Source organism: Argopecten irradians, chromosome 12, assembly GCF_041381155.1.
Source record: "Argopecten irradians isolate NY chromosome 12, Ai_NY, whole genome shotgun sequence".
NCBI lineage: Eukaryota > Metazoa > Mollusca > Bivalvia > Pectinida > Pectinidae > Argopecten > Argopecten irradians.
In genome coordinates this window covers 41301670-41318345 of record NC_091145.1, presented here as the reverse complement: position 1 = coordinate 41318345, position 16676 = coordinate 41301670, and the positions used below count along the sequence as shown (strand labels likewise).

The 16676-nt window shown below is 33.9% G+C and overlaps 1 protein-coding gene across 1 annotated transcript; it reads right to left on the bottom strand.

The window, feature by feature from the left end:
• Positions 1 to 476: 476 nt before the first annotated feature.
• Positions 477 to 15954, bottom strand: LOC138335853 (mediator of RNA polymerase II transcription subunit 1.1-like). Its single transcript, XM_069285012.1, has 6 exons — positions 15909 to 15954; positions 7563 to 7710; positions 6170 to 6408; positions 5647 to 5788; positions 4675 to 5055; positions 477 to 4355 (listed from the first exon to the last, which is right to left on the bottom strand). Exons 2-6 carry the CDS (start codon positions 7672 to 7674, stop codon positions 3181 to 3183), a joined length of 2049 nt encoding a protein of 682 aa, XP_069141113.1. The 5' UTR covers positions 7675 to 7710; positions 15909 to 15954; the 3' UTR covers positions 477 to 3180.
• Positions 15955 to 16676: the final 722 nt, after the last annotated feature.

Here is a 16676-nt window from a genome sequence, read left to right as displayed (position 1 = left end):
GGAGGTCAGCCAGGACCACTTTGGCTATGATGTTGTTTTTTAAGGATAAGGGGTCTTACCAAGTTTTACTTATTTTCTTTATGGGAATTCAATTAATAATGCTCAAAGATGTGTTTTCCCATTACTAACTGTACGTATACAAAGCAAATCTGATACCCTTCCTAGTGTAATAGACACCAAGACCATGAAATTCATAAATTATGTAAAGAGCCTTTAGATCATTCAATCAATGAAGAGCATTAATATTTCATTCCACCACATCTGTGAGTGGAGAATACTTGACTTTTTAGTCAATTTTACCCCATTTGTCAATTTTCACCAACTAAGGAACAACTAAGAATGAATAAGGAATAACTAACAACTAAGGTGTTCTTGCTTGATGAGCAAAACCTTCCATTTATAAAATGAACTATAGTTTGTCTCTGGATGAATTCTTATCATCATTCATTATTAACTATAAAGCACATCAACACAAATTTTATATGAAAATATTTTAATCATAAAAATTATTTATTTTTGTGTACCATAATTGAATCAAATATGAAATGAATGAAGATCTTAATGAAACAACTGGCAGTATGATAAAAATTGATTGGTTCCTGATCTGAAAATGTGAAAAATGGTTACAGATAACTCTCGTCCAAACAATATTGTTTTATACACACCTCCTATACATGTTAGGTGATCAAGTGACTTCAATGAGATACAGCGGATGAAGACTTTTGATCCTGTACATATATATTTTTGTATGTAGTTGTTAAATACTTCAGGGAGAAAATATCTGTGAACTCCTCCTCTTTGACACCATTTTGCAAGAAGTGTTGTGCATTTGTCAATTTCTAACGTAAATATTCTATACATGGTACTGCCATTCTTTCCATTTTATTTACAGAAATGAACCCAAAAAATAGCAAAATCTTATCACCAGCCAATAAAAGCAGCCTCGGTAGAACACTGTATTTAAACATTTTAAAACAATTGAATTGTGACTGATTGATAATTAGTTGCAAAAAAATTTTCAGCAGAGGTACAGTTGAAACATATTACTTTTACATTGTGAAATTTGCTTTGAAAATGTCGTTAGGCATGAAAATAAGAAATTGAGTCGCAGCAAAAATAAATTGATTTATAGTACATGGAGGTATTTTCCATATCATATAACTGCACATCAAACAGAATTTTCACCAATATAATATTGCTTTGTTGAGATAGAAGAGACTATGCCAGTAGTTAATTCATGGTAATTAACAGTAAAATTGAGCAACCGTACAAAACCGGATACATATCCAACCTACATACAATCTAAATACATGTAGATAAATGACATGGTGAACACAGACTATTCTGTAAAAAGGGTATTCAGATTCACTTAACTGTTGTTTGTTAACTGTTTAAAAAATACAAAATAAAACAGTGATTGTTGACATGGTAACATGATCTGACAGCATTGGTGTACTGTAAACTTATTCTTTCACAGCTTCTAACATTTGTGATTTCAAATTAATGTTCACAGAATGAAAATTTATTAGAATATCATTTCAATATATATATATAAGAAAAAACAAATACCAAAACAAATACCGAAACAAATCTGTCTTCTCGTTTTTTAGCACTTTCTTTTATTTGTGGAGATAAACTTTTGAGAAAGAAAGTTGGTTTACCGTATACATGTACAGTCGAACCTGCCTTAATGACCACCTCTGTGTAAAGACCACCTGCTTAATAAGACCACTTTTCAGGGACCAAATGATCAATTTCAACACAATTTGAGCTTATCTTATGGCATTTGCCTCAACCCTACTACAGTATAAAGACCACTTTACTATAGAGACCTTTTTTCTTGGTCCATTGGGTGGTCTTTACAGACAGGTTTGACTGCACAGGAAGCTATGTCTATGATTTTAGGTTTGGTACTACTGGAAGCTATGTCTATGATTTTCTCTTTCTGTATCCTCCTCTGTTGAACTTAGTGATGATCTTTTAAACTAATTATATACCGGTATGTACATAAAACATTTTTAAAAATCAGACATGTAGGAAAATATGTTTAAAACAGGAGTCCAAATGAACAGGATTCCAGGTACACATACAAATAGCATTATTAGTACCATGAATACATATACCACTCCATGATTACTTTAAAAGATGCTCCACCGCCGACAGCATAAACGATATTCATCATTTGAACAATACTAGGTGTTTAATTATGTGTATATGTATGTCTAATTAACACAAAAAATAATATAAAATAACTCAATTTGCTTTTGGTGCATGTGCAAACAGTCCTATTCTATACAGGACATAGTGACATGAATTTTTTCAGGATGCAATTAATTATTTTTAATATTTTTATCTTGAAGTAAAATTAGAAACCCAAACTTTTCAATGACGGTAATGATGTAAAGTAAGTAACTTTTGTAACTTAAGAAAAATAATCAATTGTCTACTCCTGTTCTTGATCGAGAAAAAATACCGTTTATCAGTGGTGGAACATCTTCGAACTACATGTATGTATATATACTATCAGACTTGTGTATAAAAATCTATTTACAAACATTCTGTACAAATGAATACATTCCTAAAATATATTACATATTCTAAGTATGGCAATGTTTTATCACAAAAAAATTATCCTCATGATTGAAGTACAAATTATGACTTGCATGTATTTAATACTAGCAGAATCATTAAAACTATTCTAGTTCTTTAATAAAGTTATACTATATTACTAAAACTTTACATCATTTAGTTAAGATTATAGACAAATGAGCAAATATATACAAAAAGCTCTTTGGAATGAAGTCATCCATACAGTTGTTACCACATAACTGAAGAAAATCTTGGCTGATGTGTCATGATTTTAACCTTGCTACATTATTCAATCAAACTTAAATTTCCAAGAATGTGTACAGTACTATAATTGTACTTATTTTAATGTGAACAGATTAGCGCAGTGACAAATTGGTAATGATTGCCATGCTAACAACACACAGAAAATGCAATTAGTGCTTACAGATTTTAGCGTAAAAGGTTTGGCGCGACAACCGCTAAAATATTGTTACTACTAAAGTATGTACGTTTACAGTAGATATACATATTATGTAAGATATATTCTGTTCAGTTTTTACTCTAGTAAAGGCTGTGAAGTTCTATACATTTTTTTTTGTATTTCTCAATACATTATACATCTGTGGTCCTCTTCATAAGGTCAACACCACTCGGAAGGTTAGCCCCGCCCTCTGAGTCATCCGTGAGGTTGATCACATGGGCATCACTACTGACCGCTGAACTGGCGGGAGAGTACCTCCCTGTATTATACCCTCGCTGTACCAGGTGAGAAAACATGGGTGGATCTTTGGGAGGATTGGAAGCCATGCGGGGCTGCGTAGGCTGGGACTTTTGTGGGACTGGTTGTTGTGGCAGTCTTCCTGCTGGATAGTTTGGCTGTTGTTGTACGGGCCGGTATTGCATTTGGCCTCCGGGCTGAATGGCAACTGCAGGTCTCATCACAGGAGGATACTGACCGGGGGCAAACTGTGGCTGGTTAGCTGGCCTCACAATCACCCCTGGTATAATGCCAGGGACTGGCGGTCTACCTGTGGTCATTGGCTGTCCAACCATTGGATGACCACCCATCGGATGACCAGCCATTGGCTGACCAACCATTGACTGACCACCCATCGGATGACTGGCAATAGGATAGCCTGTGTTGGGGAATACCGGAGCAGGAAGACTTACAGCCACATCAGGCTGTGACTGACGTGGTGGGGCATTCTTTCCTTTCCCTTTTTTATTTGGTTTGGAATATAAAGCCATTCTCGGATCTGTTTTCTTTTTTTTCTCCGTGTCTGAGTCGGACTCTGTCTCAGACGTGTCATCGTCTGTAGTTTCTGTGTTGGACTCGTTATCGTCTGATGGGTCACATTGTACACTGCTGTGTTTTATAGCCTCGATATCCTCACTCAGTTCATCATACACATCCTCTGTAACCGGCTTCTTCACTTTGGCTTTAGTCTTGACACGGGGCTCGATGATCCTCTCCACAAATTGCTCTTGGGGATGATCATCCTCGGCCTGTACAAACGAAGATTCCATCTCTGAATTAGAATCAGAGTAGAAAGATCGCCTTGGAGAAGGATCTCTTCTGTTTCTGTCCATTTCTCTCCGTGGTCGTCGATCAAACCTATCATCACCTCGGTCCCTATTAATGTATTTTCTGTCATAATCCTCATCTCTACTATCATAACGATCATGTCTTCGGTTGCGGCCATCATAGTCGTCCCGAGGTCTCCGTGATGACCTGTCATAACGTTCATACGGAGGAGGGGGTGGAGGGTAACTTCTGGGAGGATCATCTGGAATAAGAGATTTAGAATAATTGAAAATATTTGGTAGAAGTATTTCTTCAATATATACATAATCATACTTTATTTAATGTTAAATTTGCATATATTGTATTTACATCTAGTATATGGAGTAACAAAATTCTGTATCTCATTATTCTTATTTCTTATTACCATCAAAACCACTATCTCCATCACCACCTACCATCAAAAACACCATCTCCATCTTCACTTACCATCAGAAACACTATTTCCATCATCACTTACCATCAAAAACACTATCCCCATCTTCACTTACCATCAAAAACTCTATCTCTCCATCATCACTTACCATCAAAAACACTATCTCCATCTTCACTTGGCCTTCCAACACTGCGGGATGATTTGTTTATGCTTGTTACACCCATTTTGGAACTTTGGGAGGCCCATAGCTTTGACTTTGTATCATGGGACGTGGCTCGCACACTGCCTTTAGAGATACTTGCGGCTGTGCTGGCCTGACCAAGCTTGAACTCGTCCCACCGGCGGTTCACTCCCTGTGATTTTCTATAGCAGCAAATGATGACAATGGGAGCTATGACAAAAAGAATGAGTCCAAACACGCCCCCAACGATTCCGATGATGATTTCCTTGGTAATGGGAGATTGGTAGAAGTAGTAGTTACATCCAGGTCCTTCTCCATTCGGGCATTCGTCCACAATACTCACATCACCTGTTACAACAGAATGTTACTTATTTACCAGGAACAGTTATGATGTCATTGTTTACCTGGAACATTTAAAGTCTTACCTGGAACACTTATCTGACCTGGAACACTTATAATCTTATAATCTTACCTGGAACATTTATAATCTTACCTAGAACATTTATAATTTTACCTGGAACATTTATAATCTTATCTGGAACATTTATAATCTTACCTGGAACACTTATAATCTTACCTGGAACACTTATAATCTTACCTGGAATATTTATAGTCTTACCTAGAACATTTATAATCTTAGTTGGAACACTTATAATCTTACCTGGAACTCTTATAATATAATTCTTACCAGGAATATTTATAATCTTACCTGAAACACTTATAATCTTACCAGGAATATTTATAATCTTACCTGGAACATTTATAATCTTACTTGGAACATTTATGATCTTACCTGGAACATTTATGATCTTACCTGGAACATTTATGATCTTACCTGGAACATTTATGATCTTACCTGGAACACTAATAATCTTACCAGGAATATTTATAATCTTACTTGGACATTTATAATCTTACCTAGAACATTTATAATCTTACCTGGAACACTTATTATATGAACTCTGATGTTGTAGTTGGACTGACTACTAGCAGCTTTCACCAGCTTAAATGTCACAAAACCTCCGGAGGTGAACAATGGTTGGAAGTTTGCTGGTTTGTCCCTTCCAAATCCAAACCCATACTGCATAGAAAGAATATCACTGATAAAAGAATTTCAATGTAGTTGGTAAGGCGTAAATGCTCCGGCCTACATATGTAATATAGATAGGATGAGACAGGACCGGACAGAATGACCCCCCCTCGCCTCCCCCAATATATCACAGAGGTATCAAAACACATTCAAAAACAAGTATTTTCTCAGTCAATTCAGACACTTCATTGGTTCTTCAAAACAAAGCAGACACAGATGTTTGAAGGTTTACACTATCAATATTTGAAATTTGATAGATTACTAATAATGTTAAAAGCCTTCCTTTTGAGTTAGTCTTATTCGTGGCCTCCTGGCTACACCTGGTGATATACCTGTGAATACCTGTGATCCAGGTAATATGGTAGGACTCACCAATATGGAGTCTGTTGTGGAACTGTCATAGATATAGAAGCTCACTCCATCTTCATTGAAGTTTGCAGTAATTACTTCCACCCTGAACTTGCGTATCTCTCGAATGTAATCCGTGCTGAACGTGATCTCACAAGATTTGGGAGGACTATTCTCTAATTTGGCCCCGAGTCCTTGGATGTAGGCACTGTTCTCCCCAAGGTCAAACTTTTTGTTGCAATCTGTATTGGAATCCATGAAATCTAACAACACAAAAAAATTAACATAATGTAGAGGGCAGTGGATAATGGTGTTGGTCATTTCACTGCTAGTTCTAAGACTGGGTCAAGTAAAGACTGGGTCAATTAGTGGTCAAGTAATTTGACCTCTAGTCCTCAGACTGGGTCAAGTAAAGACTGGGTCAAGTAGTGGTCAAGTAATTTGACCACTAGTCCTCAGACTGGGTCAAGTAGTGGTCAAGTCGTTTGCTGATAGTCCTCAGACTGGGTCAAGTAGTGGTCAAGTAATTTGACCACTAGTCCAAATACTGGGTCAAGTAGTGGTCAAGCCATTTGCTGCCAGTCCTCAGACTGGGTCAAGTAGTGGTCAAGTAATTTGACCACTAGTCCTCAGACGGGGTCAAGTAGTGGTCACTGGTCAAGTAATTTACTGCTAGTCCTCAGACTGGGTCAAGTAGTGGTCAAGTCATTTGACCACTACTCCTCAGACTGGGTCAAGAAGTGGTCAAGTCATTTGACCACTACTCCTCAGACTGGGTCAAGAAGTGGTCATGTCATTTGACCACTAGTCCTCACACTGGCAAGTAGCTATATAGTGGTCAAATAATTTGACCACTAGTCCTCACACTGGGTCAGGTAAAGACTGGGTCAAGTAGTGGTCAAGTTATTTGACCACTAGTCCTCAGACTGGTTCAAGTAAAGACTGGGTCAATTAGTGGTCAAGTTATTTGACCACTAGTCCTCAGACTGGGGCAAGTACAGACTGGGTCAAGTAGTGGTCAAATTATTTGACCACTAGTCCTCAGACTGGGGCAAGTAAAGACTGGGTCAAGTAGTGGTCAAGTTATTTGACCACTAGTCCTCAGACTAGGGCAAGTAAAGACTGGGTCAAGTAGTGGTCAAGTTATTTGACCACTAGTCCTCAGACTGGGGCAAGTAAAGACTGGGTCAAGTAGTGGTCAAGTTATTTGACCACTAGTCCTCAGACTGGGGCAAGTAAAGACTGGGTCAAGCAGTGGTCAAGTTATTTGACCACTAGTCCTCAGACTGGGTCAAGAACATATTCTTTAAGAATTATTTCAGATATCAAGTCATGTCTCTTGATTTGTAAGCAACACATAGAAGTTAATTGTGTTTAACCAGTAGATAAAAGCTGTAACAGAAAATTCAGAACTTACAGTTTTCTTTTGTGTTTTGTGGATTCTGGTTCTCCCAACTGGCCCATTGGGTAGAAACTCCCAAAGGGGCCAATAGTAACACCCAAAGGGGTGTCGTCCATATTGAAAACATGCTGATCTTTTCCACTGTCTTACATGGTAGGTCTATCTGTAAAATTAACAGGATTTGATAATGTATAAATAAATCAAGGTAAAACAGGTGTTATTGTGTAAATATATTTGGTAAGACAGGTGTCAATGTGTAAATGTATCATGTAAGACAGGTGTCAATGTAAAAATATATCAGGTAAGACAGGTGTCAATGTATAAATATATCAGGTAAGACAGATGCCAATGTGTAAATATATCAGGTAAGACAGGTGTCAATATTTAAATATATTTGGTAAGACAGGTGTCAATGTATAAATATATCAGGTAAGACAGGTGTCAATGTATAAATATATCAGGTAAGACAGATGTCAATGTATAAATATATCAGGTAAGACAAGTGTCAATGTATAAATATATCAGGTAAGACAAGTGTCAATGTATAAATATATCAGGTAAGACAAATGTCAATGTATAAATATATCAGGTAAGACAAGTGTCAATGTATAAATATATCAGGTAAGACAAGTGTCAATGTATAAATATATCAGGTAAGACAAGTGTCAATGTATAAATATATCAGGTAAGACAGGTGTCAATGTATAAATATATCAGGTAAGACAGGTGTCAATGTATAAATATATCAGGTAAGACAGGTGTCAATGTATAAATATATCAGGTAAGATAGGTGTCAATGTATAAATATATCAGGTAAGACAGGTGTCAATGTATAAATATATCAGGTAAGACAGATGCCAATGTGTAAATATATCAGGTAAGACAGGTGTCAATATTTAAATATATTTGGTAAGACAGATGTCAATGTATAAATATATCAGGTAAGACAAGTGTCAGTGTATAAATATATCAGGTAAGACAAGTGTCAATGTATAAATATATCAGGTAAGACAGGTATCAATGTATAAATATATCAGGTAAGACAGATGCCAATGTGTAAATATATCAGGTAAGACAGGTGTCAATATTTAAATATATTTGGTAAGACAGATGTCAATGTATAAATATATCAGAAAAGACAAATGTCAATGTATAAATATATCAGGTCAGACAGGTGTTAATGTATAAATATATCAGGTAAGACAGGTATCAATGTATAAATATATCAGGTAAGACAGGTGTCAATGTATAAATATATCAGGTAAGACAGGTGTCAATGTATAAATATATCAGGTAAGACAGGTATCAATGTATAAATATATCTGGTAAGACAAGTGTCAATGTATAAATATATCAGGTAAGACAGGTGTCAATGTATAAATATATCAGGTAAGACAGGTGTCAATGTATAAATATATCAGGTAAGACAGGTGTCAATGTATAAATATATCAGGTAAGACAGGTGTCAATGTATAAATATATCAGGTAAGACAGATGTCAATGTATAAATATATCAGGTAAGACAAGTGTCAGTGTATAAATATATCAGGTAAGACAGGTGTCAATGTATAAATATATCAGGTAAGACAGGTGTCAATGTATAAATATATCAGGTAAGACAGGTGTCAATGTATAAATATATCAGGTAAGACAGGTGTCAATGTATAAATATATCAGGTAAGACAGGTGTCAATGTATAAATATATCAGGTAAGACAGGTGTCAATGTATAAATATATCAGGTAAGACAGGTGTCAATGTATAAATATATCAGGTAAGACAGGTGTCAATGTATAAATATATCAGGTAAGACAGGTGTCAATGTATAAATATATCAGGTAAGACAGGTGTCAATGTATAAATATATCAGGTAAGACAAATGTCAATGTATAAATATATCAGGTAAGACAGGTATCAATGTATAAATATATCAGGTAAGACAGGTGTCAATGTATAAATATATCAGGTAAGACAGGTGTCAATGTATAAATATATCAGGTAAGACAGGTGTCAATGTATAAATATATCAGGTAAGACAGGTGTCAATGTATAAATATATCAGGTAAGACAGGTGTCAATGTATAAATATATCAGGTAAGACAGGTGTCAATGTATAAATATATCAGGTAAGACAGGTGTCAATGTATAAATATATCAGGTAAGACAGGTGTCAATGTATAAATATATCAGGTAAGACAGGTGTTAATGTATAAATCAGGTAAGACAGGTATCAATGTATAAATATATCAGGTAAGACAGGTGTCAATGTATAAATATATCTGGTAAGACAGGTATCAATGTATAAATATATCAGGTAAGACAGGTGTCAATGTATAAATATATCAGGTAAGACAGGTGTCAATGTATAAATATATCAGGTAAGACAGGTGTCAATGTATAAATATATCTGGTAAGACAGGTGTCAATGTATAAATATATCAGGTAAGACAGGTGTCAATGTATAAATATATCAGGTAAGACAGGTGTCAATGTATAAATATATCAGGTAAGACAGGTGTCAATGTATAAATATATCAGGTAAGACAGGTATCAATGTATAAATATATCAGGTAAGACAGGTGTCAATGTATAAATATATCTGGTAAGACAGGTGTCAATGTATAAATATATCAGGTAAGACAGGTGTCAATGTATAAATATATCAGGTAAGACAGGTGTCAATGTATAAATATATCAGGTAAGACAGGTGTCAATGTATAAATATATCAGGTAAGACAGGTGTCAATGTATAAATATATCAGGTAAGACAGGTGTCAATGTATAAATATATCTGGTAAGACAGGTGTCAATGTATAAATATATCAGGTAAGACAGGTGTCAATGTATAAATATATCAGGTAAGACAGGTGTCAATGTATAAATATATCAGGTAAGACAGGTGTCAATGTATAAATATATCAGGTAAGACAGGTATCAATGTATAAATATATCAGGTAAGACAGGTGTCAATGTATAAATATATCAGGTAAGACAGGTGTCAATGTATAAATATATCAGGTAAGACAGGTGTCAATGTATAAATATATCTGGTAAGACAGGTATCAATGTATAAATATATCAGGTAAGACAGGTGTCAATGTATAAATATATCAGGTAAGACAGGTGTCAATGTATAAATATATATCAGGTAAGACAGGTGTCAATGTATAAATATATCAGGTAAGACAGGTGTCAATGTATAAATATATCAGGTAAGACAGGTGTCAATGTATAAATATATCAGGTAAGACAGGTGTCAATGTATAAATATATCAGGTAAGACGGTGTCAATGTATAAATATATCAGGTAAGACAGGTGTCAATGTATAAATATATCAGGTAAGACAGGTGTCAATGTATAAATATATCAGGTAAGACAGTGTCAATGTATAAATATATCAGGTAAGACAAGTGTCAATGTATAAATATATCAGGTAAGACAGGTGTCAATGTATAAATATATCAGGTAAGACATGTCAATGTATAAATATATCAGGTAAGACAGGTGTCAATGTATAAATATATCAGGTAAGACAGGTGTCAATGTATAAATATATCAGGTAAGACAGGTGTCAATGTATAAATATATCAGTAAGACAGGTCAATGTATAATATATCAGGTAAGACAGGTGTCAATGTATAAATATATCAGGTAAGACAGGTGTCAATGTATAAATATATCAGGTAAGACAGGTGTCAATGTATAAATATATCAGGTAAGACAGGTGTCAATGTATAAATATATCAGGTAAGACAGGTGTCAATGTATAATATTCAGGTAAGACAGGTGTCAATGTATAAATATATCAGGTAAGACAGGTGTCAATGTATAAATATATCAGGTAAGACAGGTATCAATGTATAAATATATCAGGTAAGACAGGTATCAATGTATAAATATATCAGGTAAGACAGGTAATGTATAAATATATCGTATAATGTATAATATATCAGGTAAGACAGGTGTCAATGTATAAATATATCAGGTAAGACAGGTGTCAATGTATAAATATATCAGGTAAGACAGGTGTCAATGTATAAATATATCAGGTAAGACAGGTGTCAATGTATAAATATATCTGGTAAGACAGGTGTCAATGTATAAATATATCTGGTAAGACAGGTGTCAATGTATAAATATATCAGGTAAGACAGGTGTCAATGTATAAATATATCAGGTAAGACAGGTGTTCAATGTATAAATATATCAGGTAAGACAGGTGTCAATGTATAAATATATCAGGTAAGACAGGTGTCAATGTATAAATATATCAGGTAAGACAGTGTCAATGTATAAATATATCAGGTAAGACAGGTGTCAATGTATAAATATATCAGGTAAGACAGGTGTCAATGTATAAATATATCAGGTAAGACAGGTGTCAATGTATAAATATATCAGGTAAGACAGGTATCAATGTATAAATATATCAGGTAAGACAAGTGTCAATGTATAAATATATCTGGTAAGACAGATGTAAAATATATCAGGTAAGACAATGTCAATGTAAATATATCAGGTAAGACAAATGTCAATGTATAAATATATCAGGTAAGACAGGTGTCAATGTATAAATATATCAGGTAAGACAGTTCAATGTATAAATATATCAGGTAAGACAAGTGTCATGTATAAATATATCAGGTAAGACAAGTGTCAATGTATAAATATATCTGGTAAGACAAGTGTCAATGTATAAATATATATCTGGTAAGACAGGTGTTAATGTATAGATGTATCAGGTAAGACAAGTGTCAGTGTATAAATATATCTGGTAAGACAGGTATCAATGTATAAATATATCAGGTAAGACAAATGTCAATGTATAAATATATCAGGTAAGACAGGTGTCAATGTATAAATATATCCAGGTAAGACAGGTGTCAGTGTATAAATATATCAGGTAAGACAGGTGTCAATGTATAAATATATCAGGTAAGACAGGTGTCAATGTATAAATATATCAGGTAAGACAGGTGTCAATGTATAAATATATCAGGTAAGACAAGTGTCAATGTATAAATATATCTGGTAAGACAAATGTCAATGTATAAATATATCAGGTAAGACAAATGTCAATGTATAAATATATCAGGTAAGACAAATGTCAATGTATAAATATATCAGGTAAGACAGGTGTCAATGTATAAATATATCAGGTAAGACAAATGTCAATGTATAAATATATCAGGTAAGACAGGTGTCAATGTATAAATATATCAGGTAAGACAGGTGTCAATGTATAAATATATCTGGTAAGACAGGTGTCAATGTATAAATATATCAGGTAAGACAAGTGTCAGTGTATAAATATATCAGGTAAGACAGGTATCAATGTATAAATATATCAGGTAAGACAGGTGTCAATGTATAAATATATCAGGTAAGACAGGTGTCAATGTATAAATATATCTGGTAAGACAGGTGTCAATGTATAAATATATCAGGTAAGACAAGTGTCAATGTATAAATATATCTGGTAAGACAAGTGTCAATGTATAAATATATCAGGTAAGACAAATGTCAATGTATAAATATATCAGGTAAGACAAGTGTCAATGTATAAATATATCAGGTAAGACAAGTGTCAATGTATAAATATATCTGGTAAGACAAGTGTCAATGTATAAATATATCAGGTAAGACAAATGTCAATGTATAAATATATCAGGTAAGACAAATGTCAATGTATAGAGTATGTATAAATATATCAGGTAAGACAAATGTCAATGTATAAATATATCAGGTAAGACAAATGTCAATGTATAAATATATCAGGTAAGACAGGTATCAATGTATAAATATATCAGGTAAGACAAGTGTCAGTGTATAAATATATCAGGTAAGACAAGTGTCAATGTATAAATATATCTGGTAAGACAAGTGTCAATGTATAAATATATCAGGTAAGACAGGTATCAATGTATAAATATATCAGGTAAGACAAGTGTCAATGTATAAATATATCAGGCAAGACAGGTGTCAATGTATAAATATATCAGGTAAGACAAATGTCAATGTATAAATATATCAGGTAAAATAGGTGTCAATGTATAAATATACCAGGTAAGACAGGTGTCAGTGTATAAATATATCAGATAAGACAGGTGTCAGTGTATAAATATATCAGATAAGACAGGTGTCAATGTATAAATATATCAGGTAAGACAGGTGTCAATGTATAAATATATCAGGTAAGACAGGTATCAATGTATAAATATATCAGGTAAGACAGGTATCAATGTATAAATATATCAGGTAAGACAGGTGTCAATGTATAAATATATCTGGTAAGACAAATGTCAATGTATAAATATACCAGGTAAGACAAATGTCAATGTATAAATATATCAGGTAAGACAGGTGTCAATGTATAAATATATCAGGTAAGACAAAAGTCAATGTATAAATACATCAGGTAAGACAGGTATCAATGTATAAATATATCAGGTAAGACAAGTGTCAGTGTATAAATATATCAGGTAAGACAAGTGTCAATGTATAAATATATCTGGTAAGACAAATGTCAATGTATAAATATATCAGGTAAGACAGGTGTCAATGTATAAATATATCAGGTAAGACAGGTGTCAATGTATAAATATATCAGGTAAGACAAGTGTCAATGTATAAATATATCTGGTAAGACAGGTATCAATGTATAAATATATCTGGTAAGACAGGTGTCGATGTATAAATATATCAGGTAAGACAGGTGTCAATGTATAAATATATCAGGTAAGACAGGTGTCAATGTATAAATATATCTGGTAAGACAGGTGTCAATGTATAAATATATCAGGTAAGACAGGTGTCAATGTATAAATATATCAGGTAAGACAGATGTCAATGTATAAATATACCAGGTAAGACAGGTGTCAGTGTATAAATATATCAGGTAAGACAGGTGTCAATGTATAAATATATCAGATAAGACAGGTGTCAATGTATAAATATATCTGGTAAGACAGGTATCAATGTATAAATATATCAGGTAAGACAGGTGTCAATGTATAAATATATCTGGTAAGACAGGTATCAATGTATAAATATATCAGGTAAGACAAATGTCAATGTATAAATATATCAGGTAAGACAAATGTCAATGTATAAATATATCAGGTAAGACAGGTGTCAATGTATAAATATATCTGGTAAGACAAGTGTCAATGTATAAATATGTACAGATATATATGACACATGTTAATCACCAGTCGAACCTTGTTTACTTCACTTTTATAACCCTGAACATTATATTGGTCCAAATCACTTTTTGTTTACTCTACATCTTGAGACTTTCAAGCACCTGTGGGGTCACAGGTGTATGGCAAAAGGAAGAAAAAATATTTGTCTATTTTGTTTTTTTTTGTCATGTAGCAGGATTGCACCGGTCCAATCATTGGTGACCAGGTGAAATTGGACATTCGGCTCATGTTCGGATGTATCAGGTTCAAGCCCCAGTCTAGCATTTTCTCCTTTCCTGTTACAGTTCTTTGATCAAGATATGTAAATTACCATGTAAGTATATCTTTTATAATCAAATAATTACAATGAAATGTGGGATACAGATGATAAATATATGTACGAGATCAATATGGTTATAAGAGTATTTTTATATGAGCTGAAGTTGCTATATATTCGTGTATCTAAATTTCAGTTCTATAAGGTTTAACTATATACTCTCGTAGTGACTCAGTCAGAAGGTAATATCTTTTTCGCTACAACAGTATATAGCTATATATGATGTTATGCATCCATTCATTTTTATGTGTGTGAACTAAACAAAAAGCATAGCATCCGTACTCAAATAAAGATAACAGTAAACAATACCTGGAACTAAATACTATTTAATGATGTTGTAACACACCACGTTTACCTAGTATCTTATCAATACGAGCACAGAAGCATTGAAATTAGATTCAAGTGGCTTTATTACACACAAGCAGACAAATTTGAAATATCATCACATATACTACAACTAATAAAATACACTGATAAAATGTAATACAATGGTGTAATGTTGTAGATACATCATCCCACAATCAAAGTAAATAATGACATAACAAACACGTAATCAATTTTTATATAGATAAAAATAGCAGTTAAAAAGACCTGCAAGCACTGTAGTAATTCTACTGGGAGGATAGGAAGCATAGCATCCGCATTCAGATAAAGGTAACAGTGGACAATACGGAACTCGATAGTAATATTGTAACACACCTCGTTCGGCAAGTTGTGTGCTGATCAAATATGGAAATACATGTGACCATACCTATAACTTTATATTACTTAAAATTCAAACGATTCCGAAGTCAGAAATATGTCCAATACCTTTCAATAAGCAATAGATAAAGAGCTTACCTGTGCTACCTGACGTCTTCAACGGTCGCCATTTTTAATTGTTTACCTGTGCAAGGTAAAAACAGTCGATAAGGCGTTGGTGAGTCATTGTAATAGAACGTGAAGGACCTTGTAGGCTTTCTGAGATCGATGACCCAATATAAGCAATGATAAGCTTTAAGCTGTTTGTATACCCGTATAGACACTATAAAAAGTCTGCAAAACTGGTATAATACTGGCAAGGATTTAAAACAATAAATCTCAGGTCATTGTTTATTTTTCACATTCTTCAGTATGCTTTACCTATATATACAGTCAGAAATTTAAAACAACCCTGTAATAGCGGACACCCTTATTAGCGGACACCTCTTTAATACGGACAACGGACACCATTTACCCCATGTTGAATGGATCGGGCCGAAAATGTGCGTATTCAACTTCAACTTTTGGCTAAAATAATAGATTTGCTTGACTTAAAACACGGTTTTATTCATATCATACAGATCTCTATCGTAGAGATAACTCAATTCACAAAGAAACTTCCATTTGCTTACTGTCGGCCAACAGGGACTTTGTACGAATTTCTAACCAACAGTATTTATATATATCTTATAGATACTACTATATCAATATATACATGTATACTGTTTGTTAAAAATTCGTGCCAGGTCCCTGTGCGCCGGTCGGGGCCTGGAGCTTACCGATTGGTTTGCGCCCAACTTCGCTAGCCAAGGGTATTAAGTTTGATTCTCTTCGTAGTAGAAAGAGAATCGGACTAATACCCTTGGC